The sequence below is a fragment of the Scyliorhinus torazame genome, chromosome 9, assembly GCF_047496885.1.
Source record: "Scyliorhinus torazame isolate Kashiwa2021f chromosome 9, sScyTor2.1, whole genome shotgun sequence".
NCBI classification, from domain to species: Eukaryota; Metazoa; Chordata; class Chondrichthyes; order Carcharhiniformes; family Scyliorhinidae; genus Scyliorhinus; species Scyliorhinus torazame.
In genome coordinates this window covers 183,242,867-183,263,706 of record NC_092715.1, presented here as the reverse complement: position 1 = coordinate 183,263,706, position 20,840 = coordinate 183,242,867, and the positions used below count along the sequence as shown (strand labels likewise).

At 43.7% G+C, this 20,840-nt stretch overlaps 1 protein-coding gene across 7 annotated transcripts in view; it reads right to left on the bottom strand.

Moving 5' to 3' along the window:
- Positions 1-20,840, bottom strand: part of kank1a (KN motif and ankyrin repeat domains 1a) — a 441,925-nt gene that overhangs the window by 9,724 nt on the left and 411,361 nt on the right. For all 7 annotated transcript variants that reach the window (XM_072516870.1, XM_072516869.1, XM_072516874.1 and 4 more), the window contains 5 exons: positions 20,177-20,291; positions 15,722-15,955; positions 15,141-15,228; positions 13,635-13,854; positions 11,645-11,787 (listed from right to left, as the gene is read on the bottom strand). In XM_072516870.1, the coding sequence (XP_072372971.1) occupies positions 11,645-11,787; positions 13,635-13,854; positions 15,141-15,228; positions 15,722-15,955; positions 20,177-20,291 (800 nt within the window). The remainder of the gene's footprint in view (positions 1-11,644; positions 11,788-13,634; positions 13,855-15,140; positions 15,229-15,721; positions 15,956-20,176; positions 20,292-20,840) is intronic.

Here is a 20,840-nt window from a genome sequence, read left to right as displayed (position 1 = left end):
TGGCAGGAGTTTTTGGGGGTTATTTGGGAGGCACAACAGAAATCCACCAAAGAGGAGGATACATGCTAAGGGGGTTGAGGCCTCCATGGCTGACGAGGAAAGTCAAGGACAAAGCATACAAAGTGGCAAGGATTATTGGGAAGCCAGAGGATTGGGAAGCCTTTAAATTGAGCAGAGGACAACTAAAAAAGCAATAAGGAAGGAGAATATGAAATATGAGTATAATAATAATCTTCATTAGTATCACCAGTAGGCTTGCATTAACACTGCATTGAAGTTCCGCACAGACAGTGACCCAAGCCGGGAATCGAACCTGGGTCCTTGGTGCTATGAAGCATCAGTGATAATCACTGTGCTACCGTGCAGTCTTACTAAGCTAGCCAGTAATATAAAAGAAGATAGGATGAGTTGTTTTCCAAAATATAAAAGGTAAGAGAGAGGCGAAAATAGACATTGGACCTACTGCACAATGAGGCTGGAGAAGTAATAATAGAAAACAAAGAAATGGCAGAGGAACTGACTAGTTACTTTGCATCAGTCTTCATGGTGGAAAGCACCAGTGGGATGCCAGAGCTCCAGGAGAATCAGGGAGCAGAAGTGAGTCTAGTGGCAATCACCAAGGAGAAGGTTCTGGGGAAACGGAAAGGTCAGAAGATGGATAAATCACCTGGACCGAATGGATTACACCCCAGGATTCTGATGGAAATAGCTGAGGAGATTGTGGAGGTATTGGTGGTGATCTTTCAGTAATCACTGCAGGCAGGGAGGATCCCAGAGGACTGGTAAGTAGCTAATGTAACAAGGGAGGGAGGCAGGGGCAGCACGGCGGTGCAGTGGTTAGCACTGCTGCCTCACGGTGCCGAGGTCCCAGGTTCGATCCCGGCTCTGAGTCACTGCCCGTGTGGAGTTTGCACATTCTCCCAGTGTTTGCATGGGTTTTGCCCCCACAACCCAAAGATGTGCAGGGTAGATGGATTGGCCACGCTAAAATTGCCCCTTAATTGGAAAAAATGAATTGGGTACTCTAAAATTTTTTTTTTTTTTTTAAAAACAGAAAGATGGGAGGGAGGCAGAAGACGGGAAATTATAGGCCGGTTAGCCTGACTTCGTTCATTGGTAAGATTATAGAGTCTGTTATTAAAGTAGAGATCGCGGAGTGCATGGTAAAATAGGACTGAGTCAGCACAGCTTTGTCAAAGGGAGGTCGCGTCTGACAAATATGTTAGATTTCTTTGAGGAGGTAACAAGGAAGTTAGACAAAGGAGAACCAGTGAACATGATTTATTTAGATTTCCAGAAGGCCTTTGACAAGGTGCCGCATAGGAGATTGTCAAATAAATTAAGAGCCCATGTGTTAAGGTTAAGACCCTGACATGAATAGAGGATTGGCTGACTGGCAGAGTGGGGGATAAAGGGGTCTTTTTCAGGATGGCAGCCAGTGATTAGTGGTGTGCCTCAGGGGTCTGTGCAGGGACCACAACATTTCACAATATACATTAATGATTTGGAAGAAGGAACTGAAGGCACTGTTGCTAAGTTTACAGATGATGCAAAGATATGTCGAGGGACAAGTAGTATTGAGGAAGCTGGGGGGCTGCAGAAGGACTGGACAGGCTCGGAGAATGGGCAAAGAAGTGGCAGATGGATTACAATGTGGAAAAGTGTGAGGTTATGTACTTTGGAAGGAGGAATGGAGGCATAGACTATTTTCTAAATGGAGAAATGCTTAGGAAATCAGAAGCACAAAGGGACTTGGGAGTCCTTGTTCAAGATTCTCTTAAGGTTAATATGCAGGTTCAGTCGGTAGTTAGGAAAGCAAATGCAATGTTAGCATTCATGTCGAGAGGGCTAGAATTCAAGAGGAGGGATGTACTGCTGGGGCTGAATAAGGCTCTGGTCAGACCCCATTTGAAATATTGTGAGCAGTTTTGGGGCCCGTATCTAAGGAAGGATATGTTGGCCTCGGAAAGGGTCCAGAGGAGGTTCACAAGAATGATCCCTGGAATGAAGAGCTTGACATATGAGAAACGGTTGAGGACTCTGGGCCTGTACTCGGGAGCTTTGAAGGATGAGGGGGATCTTATTGAAACTTACAGGATGCTGCGAGGCCTGGATAGAGGGGACGTGGAGAGGATGTTTCCACCAGTAGGAAAAACTAGAACCAGAGGGTATAATCTCAGACTAAAGAGATGATCTTTTAAAACAGAGATGAGGAGGAATTTCTTCAGCCAGAGAGTGGTGAATCTGTGGAACTCATTGCGGCAGAAGGCTGTAGAGGCCAAATCACTGATAGGTTCTTGATTAATAAGGGGTTATGGGGAAAAGGCAGGAGAATGGGGGTGAGAAAAATATCAGCTATGATTGAATGGCGGAGCAGACCTGTTGGACCGAGTGGCCTAATTCTGCTCCGATATCTTATGGCCTAAGGAAGTGAAAAGAGAGCACTTTTAAATCGCAAAATGATCAGATGCAACAACATGGTTTAATGAATGGGATATCATGTTTAATATCTCTACCAGAACTCTTGGAAGGTGTAACCAGCAAGTTAGATTAAGGAAATTCAGTGGATGCAGTATATTGGATTTTCAAAAGGCATTCAAAAAGGGGCCACGTGAAAAGTTGCACAAGACAGGGCTCCATGGAGTTGGGCGTTATTAATAGCATGGGTACAGAGTTGGTTAAAGAACAGAAAGAGCAGGAATAAATATGCCAATATTTGACAGGTACTCTTGGGGTGTCACAAGGATAAGTGCTGGCACCTCAATACGTCAATCATTTAGATCAAGGGGCCGAGAGCAATCTATCCAAATTTGCTGAGATTATAAGGGTAAATGGGGAAGTAAACGGAGGAGGATGCAGCCCTGCAAAGGTGAGCTTTGGAGGAAGAGATGAGAGTAAATTTAGAAAGGTGTCCAGCAGATCAACTCCACACGGTGTTTATGCCTTGGTGTGCTTTTGTCAGAGAGTAGACAATTAGGTAAATCCAATGTCAATTAGGAAGGTTAAACAGAGTACCACCACCCGCACAAAGCGAGGAGAGATATCCCCACAGCAGGAATTTGGACTCCTGTAACTTTGTCAGAATGTGAAGGAGCTCTGTGAAAGAGAATGGCAAGGGATCCTTTCTTGTGCCTACACTGCAGTGTTGCTGCTGAGTTTTTAAAATAGTGGAGGCAGATGCCTCTGATGGCCATGTACAATAAACTTTTCACCATTCCAAGAACACAAATTGCTGCTTCAGTAGCTCCCTGCTGCTCCATTAAGTCAAAACCCAGCAGCATTTCCACTGATCTCACAATGGGGGATGTCGGCCTTCACTGGAGTAGGCGGAGATATCCAGCAGTGATGCCTTGGGAACCTGCCTAACATCTTTAATTGTCAGGCAACATGGAGGTAGCCTCTTAATTGGCCAGCTCCTGCAAGATTCCCCATCGTCACACATGTGACCATCTCCAACAAGAGAGAATCTAATAATTTCCCCTTGACATTACCAATGTTAAATCCCCGACTATCAACATCCAGGGGATTACCGGTGACCAGAAACTGAACTGGAGCAGCCATATAATTACTGTGACTACAACAGTAGGTCAGAGACTGGGAACTGCGGTGAATAACTCACCTCCTGTCTCCTCAAAACCTGTCCAGCATCTGCAAGGCACAAGTCAGGAGGATAATGGAATACTCTCCATTTGCCTGGACATGTGCAATTCCAACATACTCAAGAAGCTTGACACCATCCAGGACTTGGCAGTCCACTTGATCAGCAAGAGTGACCAACTTAAACATTAATTTCCTCTACCGCAATGCAGAGTGGCAATGTGCACCATATAAGTCTCCTTCATCACCACCTTCCAAACCTGTGACTTCTACCACCTAGAAGGACAAGGGCAGCAGACACATGGGAACACCATAACCTGCAAGTTCCCTTCAAGCCACACACCATCCTGACATGGAACTACCTTGCCATTCCGTCACAGCTGCTGGATAAAAATCCTGGCGCTCCCTTTCTAACAGCTCTGTGGATGTGCCAACACCAGATGGACTGCAGCAGTTCAAGGCGGCAGCACACAACCACCTTCTTTAAAGTACATTTATTGAAGTTTTACACGACAACAAAATAACAAACAATCGACCAATGAAAACACAAGTGTACAACATCAACAATTGCGAGCAAATCTAAAGCAAAAACACAAAATTAAACTTAAAACACTGCAACTAAACGTCCTAACCACAGAGTGTCTAGATCCTTAAAAAAGGAAAATAAAAGGTTGCAATCTCAGGTAGAACTTCCAGATTGACCCCCGATGGCCATTTAATTTTCTCTTAAATCTAAGAATGAGATTAAGTTACCCAACCAGGCAGAAGCACTGGGTGAAATAGGAGACCTCCAACCAAGCAATATTTGCCGCCGGGCAAATCAGTGAGGCAAAGGCGACAAAGTCTCCCCTACCCCAGAGTGAAACACCGGTGAATCTGAAACCCAAATGTGGGGCGGGATTCGCCAATAATTGGGCTACGTCCTCACGCTAGCGTGAAAACCGGCGCCAACCACTCCGGCGTCAACGGACCCCGAACGTGAGGAATTTTCACCTTTCTAGGGGGTTAGGTTGGTGCCAGAGTGGTTCCCGCAGCTCCAGCCGGCGGCGAACGGCCCGCGCGAGTTCGCTCATGCGCGGAACGGCCGGCGTATTTCCGCACATGCGCGGGGGGGGGGGGGGTCCCTTCTCCGCGCCGGCCCCTGGGCAATATGGTGGGGCCCGTCGCGGAGTACAGTAGGCCCCCCCCCACACTTACCTTCCAGGTCCTGCCGTGCATGAGGTGAGTAATTCACGCTGGCGGGACTGGGCAAAACTCGTCGGCCAATCGGCCCATCAGGGCCCAGAGAATCTAAGGGGGGGGGGGCTGCTGTCAACGGCCCCCCCCGCCGTTGCCCCAAAAAACAGCGGCGGAGAATAGGGAAGCCAGCGTCGGGGAGGGATCCGCGCCTCCCCCCGGGGATTCTCCTACCCGGCCCAGGGTCGGAGAATCCCGGCTCTGGTTACCAAGGGACACAGATCTAAATCCACCTGGAGAATCTCCAATATAGCGCTAAAAAAGGAAGCTTCAGTAGCAGGCAAGTTTGGAGCAGGACCAAAATATGTGTATGGTTAGCTGGGGCAAATGAACAACGATCACAGCTGTCCTCTATATTTGGAAAAAAGTCCACTCATCCTTGCCATGGTCAAGTGGGTCCTGTGTAACACCGTGAACTGAATTAATGTCAACTGGGCACGAGGATGTGGAGTTGACCCTGTAACAGGCCTCCCTCCAAGCCTCGCCTCCCCCCAAGCTTCGCCTGTAAATATAGGACACAGCTCACTCTGCCATCTTGCCCTCACTGCGTTTAGTGAGGTAGGATCAGACAAAAGAATATAGCCATATAAGTCTGAAATAGACCCCTCTATTTGGCTGAGCCCAATCTAAAATCTCTTCAGCGAGGAGGAACAGGAGCCAAAAGAAAGGGAAGGGAAAACCCGACAGGAAAAGTCACAAACCTGTAAATAACGAAAGAGGCTAGAATTGCTGGCTGAAATTTGTCAGCCAGCTCTTCAAATATGTAAAACCTCCCCTCTACAAATAGGCCCTCAAAATGCTCAAGGCTCTTTGCTATCCAAGATTTAAATGACGGGTCCAAACCAGATGGTAAGAAAAGGTGATTGCTACAAATAGAGGCTGGTGAAGGCAGGAACGAGAGCTCAAAGCGCTGCCGAAACTGTTTCTAAATCCTGAGAGAGGAGACCATCACTGGGTTTAAGGAAAATCTAGTGGGAGAAAGAGGCAAAAGTGCAGTCACTATGGCAAGGAGTAGAAGAAGTAGTGCATGAGCGAGCCTCCATTTGGCCCCAAATAGAAACGGGGTCATCTTTTGAATATTAGCAGCCCAGTATTAAATCAATAAATATGGGAGAGCCAAGACCCAGTCCGCCTGTCCCTTGGAGCAGCATACTGCGGATACTGGGATTCTTACCCAGCCAAATAAAAGCAGATATCAATTTGTTAACTTTAAAAATGGATTTGGGCAAAAAATGGAGAGACATTGAAAGAAAAAGAAAAACCCAGGAAGTACATTCATTTTAATTGTTTGGATCCTATCCACTCACAGAGGAAAGTTGTTCCACCTCTGTAGATCTGCTTTAACACTATTGATCAGGTTTGACTAGTTTAACTTATGAACTGAGGCCCAATTATGGAACACCCAGACCCCTAAATAGCAGAAACTTGTATTAGAAAGGCATAAAGGTGACAGGCCTAGTTGGGCTCGCTGACCGGGGCTGGTTAACAAGGAAACATGCACTCTTCCCTAGATTCAATTTATAACGAGAAGGAATCAAAGGTATTCAGTGGAGGGAGTTGGGTCTACAATATACAGAAGTAGGTCGTTCACATCCACCCCTTCACGGCAAATACCCCTCCATTGACTAGAGGCCCTCAATGCCTTAGAGGGTGGCTCTATTGCCAAGGCAAACAACATAGAACATGCAGTGCAGAAGGAGGCCATTCGGCCCATCGATTCTGCACCGACCCACTTAAGCCCTCACTTCCACCCAGCCCTCATAACCCATCCTAACCTTTTTGGACACTAAGGGCAATTTAGCACGGCCAATCCACCTGACCTGCCCGTCTTTGGACTGTGGGAGGAAACTGGAGCACCCGGAGGAAATCCAAGCAGACATGTGGAGAGCGTGCAGACTCCGCACAGACAGTGACCCAGCGGGGACTCGAACCTGGGACCCTGGCGCTGTGAAGCCACAGTGCTAGCCACTTGTGCTACCATGCTGCCACAAAAGTGGGGAAAGCGGGAAACCGTGTTTAGTGCCCTCATTTAAGGGGAAGTAATCATCATCATCTATGTGAACACTGGCCATAGGGGCATTATATAACAAGTGAATCCAAGAGTCAAATTTATTGCCAAATCCAAATCTCCGGAGAATCTCGAATAAATATTCCCATCCTATCAAAAGCTTTTGCGGCGTCCAGAGATACTATCACCTCAAGCATGGGTGCAGGGGAGGGAGAAAGAATAATGTTTAAAAGGAGACATATATCGGCCGATAATTGTCAACCTTTCACGAAGCCCGTTTGATCTTCCGAAATTATGCTTGAGAGGCAAGACTCCTGCTGAAGTGGCAGAACCTTAGCAAGCAGCTAAACGGTCATGTTGAAAAGTGAGATGGGCCGGTATGAACCGCACTTAGTCGGGTTCTTGTCTCTCTTCAGGAGTAAGGAAATAGAGTCTCATGGGCAATGAATCTGGAGACAGGGACATATCCAATAACAAGGGTATGAGCTGTTCCGAGAACTTCTTGTAAAATTCGACCGGGAAGTCATTCGGGCCTGTCGCCTTGCTAGACTGCATCAGCCCAAAACATTTTAAAATCCCTTCAGGGCCTAATGGGGATACCAAATCTCAGCTTTTGCCCACCTCAACAGGTCATCCAAAATGTCAGACATGACTGATTGTTCTGCAGGGGGTTCGGACTTATACAGGTCACAGTATGAAGATTTCCGAGCCGCACGGACCTGGAGATGGGTGGAAACGAGGTTGCTGCTCGAATTGGGTATCTGAGGGACCTCACGGGATGCCGCTTGGCATTTTGAGTTGGTGAGCCAGAAGACGACTGCCTTCTCCTCATACTGATAAAACATACCTCTGGGCATGGTAACTGACGTACAACCTCGTTAGTGAACAGTAGCTCGAACTGGGTCTGTAATTTTTTTCCCTGCTTGCCAAAAGCTCCGGAGTAAGAGCGAGCAAGTATTGGTGATCCACCTCCAAGACGGAATACACCAGTCTCTGCTCCTTCAACTCCGCTATCCTCAGCACGTACGCTCTATAAGAAATAATTTCCCGCCCTAAGGACGGCCTTAAGAGCCTCCCATGGTGTGGAGGGAAAGATCTAATCGGACTTGTTTTATTTAATATCATCTATAGAGGTAGACAAATGCTCGCAAAATGTATTACCTGCGAGCAAAGCAGTATCTAATCTCCAGGGTGGAGCCAGACTCCAACAATAGAGCAATAAAATGAGAGGTGTGATCAGAAAAATCAATTGCTGAGTATTCAGCCGCCACTACCGAAGGGTGGAGAACCCTAACCAAAGTTTAAAAAAATCAAATCAATGTGGGAATACGCATGGACATGTGAAGGAAAGGGAAAATCCCTATCTTCAGGTGCAAAAAGTCCCCTCCCACCTGTGCCATGAAAGTTAAAGCCCTGGCCATCCCAGATTGCACAAGAGATTTAGGTTTGAAACGATACAATTTAGGGTCCAAAACACAGTTCAGGTTGCCTCCTAAAATCAGCTGGTGCGGGTCAGGTTGGGAAGAGAGCAAAAAAGAGAATTGATAAAATCTGTGTCATCCCAGTTAGGGGCTTAAATGTTGACCATGACTTTTGGAGTGTTCAACAGAGAGCCATAAACAATAGTATATCGACTATTGGGGTCAGCTATAATCTGAGAGGAGAACTGAACTCTCTTATTAATTAAAATTGTCATAAGCCTCGCCCGGCCATTGAAACTGTCGCAAGGAAACTCCACTGGAAAGTAAAGCCTTATTGAGCTTACAATTCCACACTAGCACAATTATTGTGCCCAACAACAATGATAAAAAGAAAAAGGGAAGAATAAATTGATGTAAAAAAAAAATGAATAGCAGAGATCCCTCAAATTTAACCAAAGGCATTACGAACACACCCAAACACGGAACATGAAAATTTGTAAAATACGAAATGCCCGTCCAGAGAGCCATAAAATGGATTAAACAGCGCCCAACTTGAGTTTTAGAACAAAGAAGTCTGCATCTGCCAGCATGTCAAAAAAAGTGGTCTTTTTCCCCAACAGTCACTGGAAAAGTGATCTGGATAAACCCTTCTTATGCAATATGGCTTTCTCTCTGCTGAAAGCAGCTGTTTTTTTGGCTAGATCCACACTCGCTTCTTGGTACAGTCTGATGGAGTGGTCTGCCCACTTGAGATCACGATGCTCCCTTGCCCATCGAAGAACCTGTTCCTTTTCTTTAAAACTATGAAACCTTACAATCACCACATGAGACAGATCTTCAGATCAAGGTTTCAATCGGAGTGAGTGACGGGCCTGGTATAATTCTCTTGTTCCAACTTCTATGCTCTTAGTGTACTGAGAGGCATCAAACCAGGTTCATGCAAGCTGTCCTCTTACTCTGCCCCTTTAATTTCAGGTATAATTCTGGTAAATCTGAGATGTACCCCATCCAAGGTAATTATTTTCTCAGCTGCACTTCCTTGAAATGAATGCCACCCTCCTGATGGCTGTGTACATCAATCCTTTGTATTCAGCTCCCTTGAGGTAAAGGCCAGTATCCTATTAGCCTTTTGGATTATTTTCTGCATCCATACATCGGCTTTTAGTTATTTATGTGCCTGAATGTCCAAATCCCTTTGCTCTTCCACAGATCCCAACAAATATTTCAATGTGCCTTTTCTGGATCCAAACTGGAGTATTTCCCATTTCCCTGCGTTAAAACTGCCACAATTTTGTCGACTCAAACCTGTCTACATTCTTTTGTCACTTCCTGTTCCCACTGCTCAACTTACTGTGCCCCTACCCTAGTGCCACCTGCAAACGCAGATCAACAACTCTCTACGCTCTCATCCAAGTCATTGGCTTATGTGGTAAATATAGTTTATGCTCAGGTACAGATCTCCGAGGAATATGACTGGCCACATCTATAGGAACAGGAGTAGGCCATTCAGCCCTTCGAGCTTGTCCTGCCATTTAATGAGATCATGGCTGATTTGTGGCCGAACTCCAAATACCTGCCCTTGTCCCAAATCCCTTAATATCTTTGCGTAACAAAAAATCTATCTAATGTTATGTCATTACTGAATCACCCACAATCAACATCCTGGGAGTTACATGATCAGAAACTGAACCGGACTAGCCATATTAATACTGTGACTACCAGGGCAGGTCAAAGGCTAGGAATCCTACGGTGATTATCTCACCTCCTGACACCCCCCCAAAGCCTGTCCACCATCTACAAGGCACAAGTCAGGAGTGTAATGGAATACACTCCACTTGCCTGGATGAGTGCAGCTTCACCAACACTCAAAGAAGCTCAACACCATCCAGGATAAAGCAGCCCACTTGATTGCTCCCCCTCCCACAAACATTGAAACGCTCCACCACTGACGAACTGTGGCAGCTGTGCGTACCATCCACAAGATGCGCTACAGTAACGAACCAAGGTTTCTATGACGGCACCTTCCAAATCCATGACCATCTAGAAGGACAAGAGCAGCAGTTACCGGGGAACCTCACCGCCTGGAGGTTGACGTCCAAGTCACTCACTATCCTAACTTGGAGATATTTTGCTGTTCCTTCACTGTTGCTGGGGCAACATCCTGGAACTCCCTCTCTGACAGCACAGTGGGGGTATCTACACCTCAAGGACTGCTGTAGTCCAGGAAGGCAACACACCACCACCTTCTGACGGGCAACTATGGATGGGCAATAAATGCTGATCTAATCAGCGATACGCACATCCCATAAATGAATAAAAAAGAAAGTGCAAGAGAAAGAAATTGAAGGTAGAAAATGGATATAAGAGCAGAAAGATAATGATAGGTGTCTGATTTCTGATAAAACTGTTGCAACATGCGCTGGAACAGGTGTCAAAGGATATCGGAGTGCTTTAGATAGGCTTCTCTGACTTTTTTTTGTTTTGGGAAAGGAGGAGAAAGAGGAATAACTAAGTGTGAGGTTGCACAAGAAAATTAACTACAGTAAGATGGTGAGTTTTGGCTTTTGCTCTGCTACCGAAAACAACTCATTTGAAAAATATAGAACCTTCACCCCCACCTCAGAAATTGACGTATTATGCTCAAGTCATAGATCCTTCATCATTATTAAAGAGAAAATAACTTTTTGGGGAAGTACTAAATCCAAACCGAAGAATCCAATTTGGAGTACTTGAGGACAACTTGAGGCTAACTACAGTTTATTTTGGGAAACCAAGGTGAAGAAATAATGCGCAGGAAAAAATAAGACTAAAAAGAGTAAAAGAGCATACAAACAAGTGACTGTCACAACCTACAAGCATAATGCAAAACAAAGAGAGTAGCAGTGAAAAAAAGAGGCAAGATATTAAGGGCGGTTTCATGTTGAATGGAAAAATTAAAATTAAGAATTGCAAAGTGAATTCTCAAACAATTGTCACAATATAAATTAAGGAGGGGCGGTGGTATAGTAGTATTGTTGCTGGACTAGTGATCCAGAGACCCAGGGTAATGGTCTGGGATCCTAGGTTTGAATCCCACCATGGCAGATGGTGAAATTTGAATTAAAAGCCTAATGATGACCATGAAACCAGTGTTGATTGTCGTAAAAACCCATCTGGTTCACTAATGTCCTTCAGAGAAGGAAATCTACCCGTCCTTACCCAGTCTGGCCTACATGTGACTCCAGACCCACACAGCATTGCGTTGACTCTTAACTGACCCCCACTGAAATGGCCTAGCAAGCCACTCAGTGCAAGGGCAATTAGAGATGGGTAACAAATGCTGGCCCAGCCTGCGACGCCCACGTCCCAAGAACAAACATTAAAGAAAAAGAATGTTACGAACCTGACTGGCTTTGGCATTCACATCTCCTTGACTAAACAGTTCATCCACAATTTTCATGTCTTTCTCATTTTCCACTGCAGCAAGAGCAGCAAGCATGATGGGAGTATAGCCAGCTTTGTTCTGTTGATCAACATTGCACACATCTGTAATAGAAAAAAATCTTAATTCCTCAATCACCTTCAAAAAATCTCTGGGAAAAAATGATTTGGTCTAGCTATCCAATCAAATAAAGTGGAAGATACACTTTCTATAGGAATGAAGCTGCATTGTTTAATTGGAGCATACAATAGTTCAAAAGCATTGGGCCATAATTTACTGTCAAAATAATGGTGAAGCTAACAGTGTCACCATTATTTATTTTCTAATCGAACAGTACCTTCAGGCGAGGAGAGATGTGTAACTAAACACAAAGATCTAGAATTTCTGTATGCTACTCTGCTCCGTTTGTCGTTCATGAAAATGGCATTTTGTCATCTGGCTTCTTATACAAATTAATTAAATGACATGAAATTCCAGTTTTTGCATGGAACAATGGATAAATTCAGCATGAAAGTGAGGGAATGTCTTTTTCAGTTTAAGCACGTCCTGAACAGCATGATAAAGTTTTAATTACTGCTAAATGACCTTTCTGGCAATGAAAATTAACTTCTCCGTACTTGGGAGTCTCATTCCCACAACTTTTAACTATTGGAGGTTTATTTAAAGTTTAATTTTGTTTTATGGTTTAGTCTTTTTTTCCTCAATCCAATCCCTCCCTCCATTTTGCTCTCTGGATCTGATCGGGCATTGAATTCACCATTCTAGCTTGCATTTTCTGCTTCAAATTGCACTATTCATGGACGACTTTTCAATCCGATTCGTTAAGGAGTTGCACAATTGTAGCTGCAGAGGGCATCACCCTGTTTGGATCTTTAACCACAGTACAAAAACTCATGAAAACAAGGATAAGACTAATGAAGTGGAGCCATTAATTTATCACTTATGCAAATTCTGGTGCAAGACACTTGGCATTGAGAAACAACACATTTCAGCCAGGTAGATTCAAAATGTTGCTTTAGCGGCAAAGCTAGCAGTTCAACAGACCAAGAGCATGTAACAAGAAATGACACATTTGCCACTGATACAATAAATTGCACCAGAAATACCTTTGCATTCAATGAGGGATGCACAGTACACCTCTAGCTTCTCACTATATAGACCACATGGCAACAGCACAAGCATAGATTTCCCCCTTTCCCTTTCTCCTCCTTGATATTTTGACGAGTGAAATAGTTAGATGGGCTCAGACATGATAGCATATGTCTATTCTTTAATAAAAGCAATAAAACTGTGGATGCTGGGAAAAAAACTCAGCATGTTTGGCATCATTTGTGGAATCAGAAACATAGCTAATGATTTGAGTCCAATATGACTCTTCTTTGGACTTCTTCAGAATTTGCCTCTGGTTGAGGAGTGCCGGTGAACTTGGGGCAATTTTCCTTCGAGAGCACTGTCGCATTCATTAATTTGTCCTTTCAAGAGATGCAGTGAATGCACGACAAACAGCTCGATGAAAATTGCTGAGTTTCCTTTCTTGGTCATCCATGTCGCCCATGCAAGTAAAGTGCTGAGAGTACAGGTCTCAAACCAGCAATCTGGTCCCAGCAGCCAGTTTGATGTTTCGCCATAGACATTTTGAGAGTGGGATAAGCTGGCAACTGCTTTCTCTATGCAAGTATCGAGTGCTGCATCACCAGACAGATTGTTTGCCACAGTGGACCAAAGGTAGCAGAATTAGCTAACCACTTCCAGTTGGGTCTTGTTTAGTGTGACTAAGGGCAGAGATGTAACTCCCCGTCCCATAACTGTGGCTTCCTTGGCGCTTCTAGTAAGGGAGAACCAGTTACAGGCACAAAGGAAATCAGCCAACATCTACAAACAGAAACTTTAACTGGAAACAATGCCAGTAGTGTTAAGACAAATATGTAAAGAATTAATGCATTTAACATACTTGCATCCAGAAGCAACTTCACAATTTCAAAATTTGAGTGAGACACACTGTAGTGAAGGGCTGTATTGCCATTTCCATCAGCCATGTTGACTACATGTTTCAAGACTTCTGGTGAAACCTCCCTGAATCCAGCTAGGTAATCTTCAACCATGGTGGGAATTGCTGACTTCTGACTGGATACACGGAACCATTCATGTTGGATGTTGTTTAGGCAAAGTCTCTGTGAAATTCAGAATTAATTCTGCATTAGGAAACATAATACTCTAATTGGGTTAAAATGCTACTGAGCCAAACACAGTGGCAGCTTTAAAGAACCCTCCCCAACAGTACTGTGGGTGCACTTACACCACAAAGATTGCAACAGTTTAAGAAGACAGCTTACTACTGCCTTCTTGAGGGCAATTAGGTTGAGCTGGCATGGCTTTGCTAGCTGCATGCAGACCGCTAAAGAATAAAAAGGAATATCTGAAGATAGTGAGTAAAGCATAATCATTTAGATCACTATATGATTGAAATGGAACACAATTCTGATTATAATTCAATGAATATCCAGCTATATCATTAAAATCAAAGTATCAATAATTAAATGGTTCAGTTCATAATGTGCAATAAAAAGACACTTCACAAATGAATGAAAATGAAGGTCTCCAATGCTTTAATCAGCTTTCACATGGACAGGTTCACTTAATTACTCATTTTTAAAAAAAGTCAAATTTGACTGAGGGAATCTGTTCGAGAAGTGCATTTGTTTTTCAGGCTTACCGATCAAGTTTACAATCTGATGCAATTGATAAGCCACTGTGGTTGAACTAAACTACAATCCATCAATTAGTTCCACAGACCATATACAATCTATCACATCAATTTAATCTCTTAAAATGAAGTTTCACATAAAGAGCTCTTGATCTCCAAGTTGCCAGACAATTCAAAGCTCTTGCTATTCACCGCTGGCCTGCTGGTCTCTATAGAAAAAAAATCACCATAAAAGAGCTCTAATGTGTAAGCGCCTTTTGCTAATAATAATCTTTATTAGTGTCACAAGTAGGCTTACATTAACACTGCAATGAAGTTGCTGTGAAAATCCCCTAGTCCACACTCTGGCGCCTGTTGCGGTTCACTGAGGGAAAATTCAGAATGTCCAATTCATCTAACAAGCACGTCTTTCGGGACTTGTGGGAGGAAACTGGAGAACCCGGGGGAAATCCACACACAACACAGGGAGAAGGTGCAGACTCCGCACAGACAGCGACCCAAACCAGGAATCGAACCAGGTCCCTCGTGCTCTGAAGCAACAGTGCTAACCACTGTGTTACCGTGCCGTCCACCTTATTAATATAGTCTAAATATTTACAGGAATTATTTACTGTATTTTATTACATTGTCATCTTATTGTGGAAGCAATGACAATAAAAGATTTAGAGAAGCAGGGTTGCTCCAAAACATTTGCACTCCCAACGATTTCTAAATCAGCCCGAAAAGCTGTTGATATGTTTAACTTAACCTTACCACTTCTTTGCTTGCCATTGCTTTTGGGTCATTGAGTTGGTTCTTCAGTATATTGCAAGCCGATAACACCTTCTCACTTAACTCATACCTAAAGGTTTAAAATAATAATAATTGTTAATCCAAGGGTACAGGGGAGAAAAAAAAAATCCCCATTTCTGTTTATTACTGTTTTACCAAATCTGACTCCTCCACCAATTGCCAGTTAAACAGCAGGCAAAGAATTTGGTTGCAAGTTTCTGACAGCAACAAGCCGCCATTAAGGATGGCCTTTGGCAGCTTACCAATGTATTTTTCTTCTTCCTGTGGGACAAACCACTGAGTTCCCTTTTGGCATTTTACCATTAAAGCCATGACTCATTTTAATAACTCAATGGAAATGTGTTGAATATTATTTAAACAAAGATAGGATTCAAAAGAACAGAGTTAATAATTTCTTAGTTTTATGTTCTTTGCAATTAAAATGACCGGAATTAGTATCAAATTTATGTACACCTGCATTACTCTGGGTTTTGGTGTAAGATTATTAGGGCCCCATTCACCATGTTTCATACAAATAGAATATTTGACAAAAATGGTTATACTTCTCCCTTATTTCCATGTTGCCAGCTTCTTTTTCACTTCCTTCCACCACTGGAATCTCTTTTTCATTTGATAAATTTGCAATCTCAGTCCTACACACATCAGGCCCCTCTGGTAGCACTTCACAATTAATCTCAACTTCATCCTTAGAATAGTCTTGATCCTCAAACTCATCATCGGATTCAGAAGATGAGCTTTCATCAGAACTGGAATCATCACTGGATGTAGTTTCATACCTAGGAAAATAAAAATCACTAGATAGATTTTGGGTAATTATAGTAGACTGCAGCCAAAACAGTATATTTGGCAGGTAGCCAAATAGCATGCTATAATAAAGTGCTTGGTGCAGAGGGAGCACAAATTATTTTCAAATATGCCGACCAGCAAAGACAGCCAAATGTTTTGGAATGAAAATGCTATCAGAACTAAAAATAACAAGTACAACATATCTGTGGCATTGCTATGCACCCGCCACTGGAAAGTTATCTGCAATTATGGGTTAGAAATAATTCCTTGAATTTCATTTGCACGGCAAAAAAAATGAAATATATACAAGCACATTTGCTTATCAGTCATTCTTCAGGAACCCCTTTTAAGAAATATGCAGGTGCGGCGGCAGATGTTGTAGCCTTCGCCTCGTTGATCGCTCGAAGGCAGATCCTGATGGGTTTTAGGGCAGCCTCTCCACCCTGTGCCCTGGCGTGGCACGGGGACCTGTTGGAATTCTTGACTCTTGAGAAGGTTAAGTTTGAACTGAGGGGAAGGATGGAGGGGTTCTACAATTCATGGGCATTATTCATTCTGTCCTTTCAAGAACTGGATAACATCGAACATTAGTTGGGGGGCGGGGGCGATGGGTGTTAATGGTGGCCATGCGTGATTCCGGATTCCTTTTTGTCAGTTGTTTATGTGAACATGCGGGTGAATGGTTTGGGTTTGGTGGGAGGATGGGATCGTTGTTATTGATATGGGGATTGACATATTTGTTACTGATTATTGTTTATTGTAAATTTGGGAGAAAATGCGAAAAAGGAGAATAAAGAAATATTTAAAAAAAAAAAGAAATATGCTGTGTCCTATGCAACAAACTTTCTTGCCATTGTTCCTACCTCTCACCATTCTCTCGTCTTCATCCTGCTGCCTCACCATTCCCAACACACGTGTTCCTCTGCTGTGTACCAGCCCTCAAGCAAACCCTAACATTGTCTGCCACACCCACAATCCACTCTCAGTATTTCCAGCCCCGGAATCAATCTTCCTCACTCCCACCATGTCAGTACATCCAAGGTTCCCTCTCGTCTCTTTCAGACTTACCCCAGCACCCATTATACTCCGCTAGCTCTGGTACCTCCTTGCCAAACATGGAGAACTTTCTTGTCCAGTGCTCCCATAACTTGCACTGCCATTTTAGTTGCCCCAGGATTGCATAGCCACCCCACATTATGATAATAAAGTCTGCATTAAAAACCTTTTGCCTCTTGAGATAGCACCAGCCGTCCACTTCACAGTGTATGCAGGCATCTGATATAGCCCATATCCCAGTGGTGATGCTTCTCTGGGCCTCAGCCAGAATTTTGACCCAATCAGGGAAGAGCGGGAAAAGAGAAATGGGGAGAAAAGGGGCAAGGAGTGCAAGTACGAGAGAGGTAGCATGAGATTAGCAGAGATGCAGATTTATTTAAAGACAGGTTCGGGGAGGAAAACAGCGTGGAAAAAAAAGGCAGCCTATATAATGACGACCAAGTTAAGGGTGCTAAATCTCATTAATTTGACAACAAGTCTATATGTGTGGCAAACACCATCACGTATCATTTGTCTTTGATAAAGTATCTCCAAACTACAGAATTCCTTCAATCTTTTTGATACTATGATGCATCATATATGTAGACCAGGTCAACAAAAGTTACTGTCATTGCTTCAAATTAATGCTTTTGTGAAAGAAAATTCATTTTAAAATATAGTTTCCTACTTTGTGCTTATGTTTCCATTTGAATATGAAGGACAGGTGAAAAATGCCACTATTAATTTACAATTGTTTTGGTGAGAGGGAAGAGTAGGGTGGGGAGACCAAGAACAAATATGACAAGACACGAAAGGATGTTAATAAACTTACAGAATGGATATGCAATTGGCAAAGTAATCTCAACAAGTGTGGGTTGATGTATTTTGGTAGGAAACATAAGTAGGCTGTATGCAATTGGGATACAAGAGTCTAAATGCAGTAGAGGACCAAGGGATCCAGGAGTACAGATTCACATATAATTAAAAATAGTAACACAGGATAACAAGATGATAAAAATGCAAACAACACACTGGGATAATGTGCACAGGTATAGAATTGAAAAGCTGAGAAGCTGTGTTACATTTATTTGGAACCTTAGACCACAGTGCGCAATCTTAGTTTTCATATTACAAAAAGGATATAGATGCGCTGGAAAAGGTACAACAAATGATATCAGAATTGGGAGGTTACATGCAAACCATTATAAAGAATGAATTGGGGCTCCTTTCTCCAGAAAAGAGAAGGCCGAGGGGTGATCTAATCAGAAATTCTTAAAATTATAAAGAGGTTTGGATGGGATAGTTGTAGAGAGATTATTTCCACTTGCCGGAGAATCTAAAATCTGAGAGTAATATATAATAAACTCAGTAATTAAATTCAAGAGCAACTTTATTCAGTGTATTTAGAATGTCAAAATTGCTAGCAAGAGAGCAGTTGGGGCATATAGCGTGTATGCATTTCAGGAGACTTGGAAAGGAACAAAGATACCAGTTGGTCCAAATGGCCTGTTTCCATGCTGTAAATTATAATGTAGTTTGCTTGCAAAGGACTACTGCAAAGTGAAGATGGGTTTCACTGTAGAAAGTCTTAATTCAAACTTCATTTTATTTAAATATTCAGTTAGCTGTACAACTGGGGTTTATTTTACTTTCAAAACTGAGGTAGCAAAGATGGACAATTAATTTTGGTGTAAGTGCTCAATGAAGGGATTATAGGCTATTACAACTACATTGGCAATAACACCATCTCGCTTCAGGAGTGTATTTCAGTCAATGCTTACAGTACCTTTGGCTTATGTACATTGACCATACATTGTTAACACAGAGATTAACAGTTTTAGCCTTTTTCTTTTACAGAAGCATCATTTTCATATATAAAGTCAAGCAATAAATATAATTCACAATACAACCACATGCGCCACATACCAAGGGCGGGATTCTCCCAACGGGAGGCTAGGTGCAGACGCCGGAGTAAAAACAGGAGTGTGTTACTCCGGCGTCGGCGCCCATTCCGGGACCCCATTCTGTGGCCCATAGGGGGCTCCAGCTGCCGATCCCGGCCTGAACCCAGCGCCGCGGGGTCCGCGCATGCGCAGTTGGTCCGGCGTCAACTAGCACATGCACAGTGGCCTTCTTCCCCGCGGCGGCTCCAATGCCAAATGGCGCAGGGTTACAGGAGCCGGCGCGGAGGAAAGGAGGCCGGCCCGCTGATCGGTGGGCCCCGATCGCGGCCAGGCCACTACGGAGACCCTCCCTGGGGTCAGAACACCCCCCCCCTCCCCCAGGCAGCCCCCGGACCCTTCAACGCCGAGGTCCCGACGGCTCAGAAGATGTTAGAACGGCGCCGGCGGGACTCAGCTTTTTGTTGACGGCCGCTCGGCCCATCTGGGCTGGAGAATCGGCGCGCCGGCCCGTGCTGGAAAGTCGGCGCATACCCCGGCGGGCACCGCGCCGATTCTCCGCATGGCGGAGAACTGCGTCCCAGCGTCGGGGCACCATGGTGCAATTCGCACGGTGCCGCGCCGATTCTCCAACCCGGCCGGGGGGGGGGTCGGAAAATTCCGCCCGAAACACCTCGAGATCTTACAATATCTTTCCATGGTATGTCATCCTCATTCCACATATGCAAAAAAACCATATATATCATCAAATTTCAGTGTAAGCAAAGATATCTATTACTGGGTCACTGTCTGTGCGGAGTCTGCACATTCTCCCCTTGTCTGCGTGGGTTTCCTCCGGGTGCTCCGGTTTCCTCCCACAGTCCAAAGATATGCAGGTTAGGTGGATTGGCCATGATAAATTACCCTTAGTGAGCCCCAAAAAAAGGTTAGGAGGGGTTATTGGGTTACGGGGATAGGGTGGAAGTGAGGGCTTAAGTGGGTCGGTGCAGACTCGATGGACCGAATGGCCTCCTTCTGCACTGTATGTTCTATTTGGTATAGAGATGACACAATTTCTTTTCGTAAAATCCAGCTGTCTGAATTTTCCCAGCTTTCCAAGATTCTGAAGTATTGAACTTGCTGTTCTATTTCTTGTGAACAAACCATGTACTGTTTACGAGAGAAATTTGCTGTGGAGAATAAAACAGAAATTCAAACTCCACTGCTCCTTTGTTGTCATTTGTGGTTAATCAAGACTAATTCACTGAATTAGAACAGTGAAGATTCCACACTCACCCTCCATTGACACCAACAAACTGAAGGTTCTTCTTTGTGCCATTTGCTTCATGCTTTCTGGGGCTATCTTTTTTCTTCATAATGGATTTCAGTGTGCTTACACAGTTAGAAGGTGCTGCAAAATAAAAGTTTAATGTTGCATTTGTGAAAGATGCTTACCCACATACATAGGATTAATGGCTATTCCTGGCAAAATGGTGAAAGTTGTACTATCAAATACGGATGCAGTAGTTTATCCACTAACAGAATATGTTGGGTTAGGGTTCACTCACAGAATTAAGTATGTGGATCCCACTCAGCAATTTCCCACAGAGCAACTTTCCTGACATCAACTGCAGTAGTTTGAGAGAAGTAAGGGAGAGAGGAAGCAGTGAAAAGTATGGAGGGAAGTAGGGACATAAGGAGCAAAGGTACCTTAAGTAATGGGATAACTCAGTCCACTCAAGATGAAAACAACGTATGTATAAGTATGTATGCTTGTGAAAAGCAATGATATTTGAAAATAACATTAAGCTATGAAGCTATGGCAACAAAAAAGGGAGATGACTTTATATTGGATTGAGTGGAGCATCTAGAATTTTGACAATAGTTTTTACGTTATTCCATTTACTTTCTACAGGATCCGAAGATTTAAAAAACATAATTCTTCTGTAGCACAAGACTC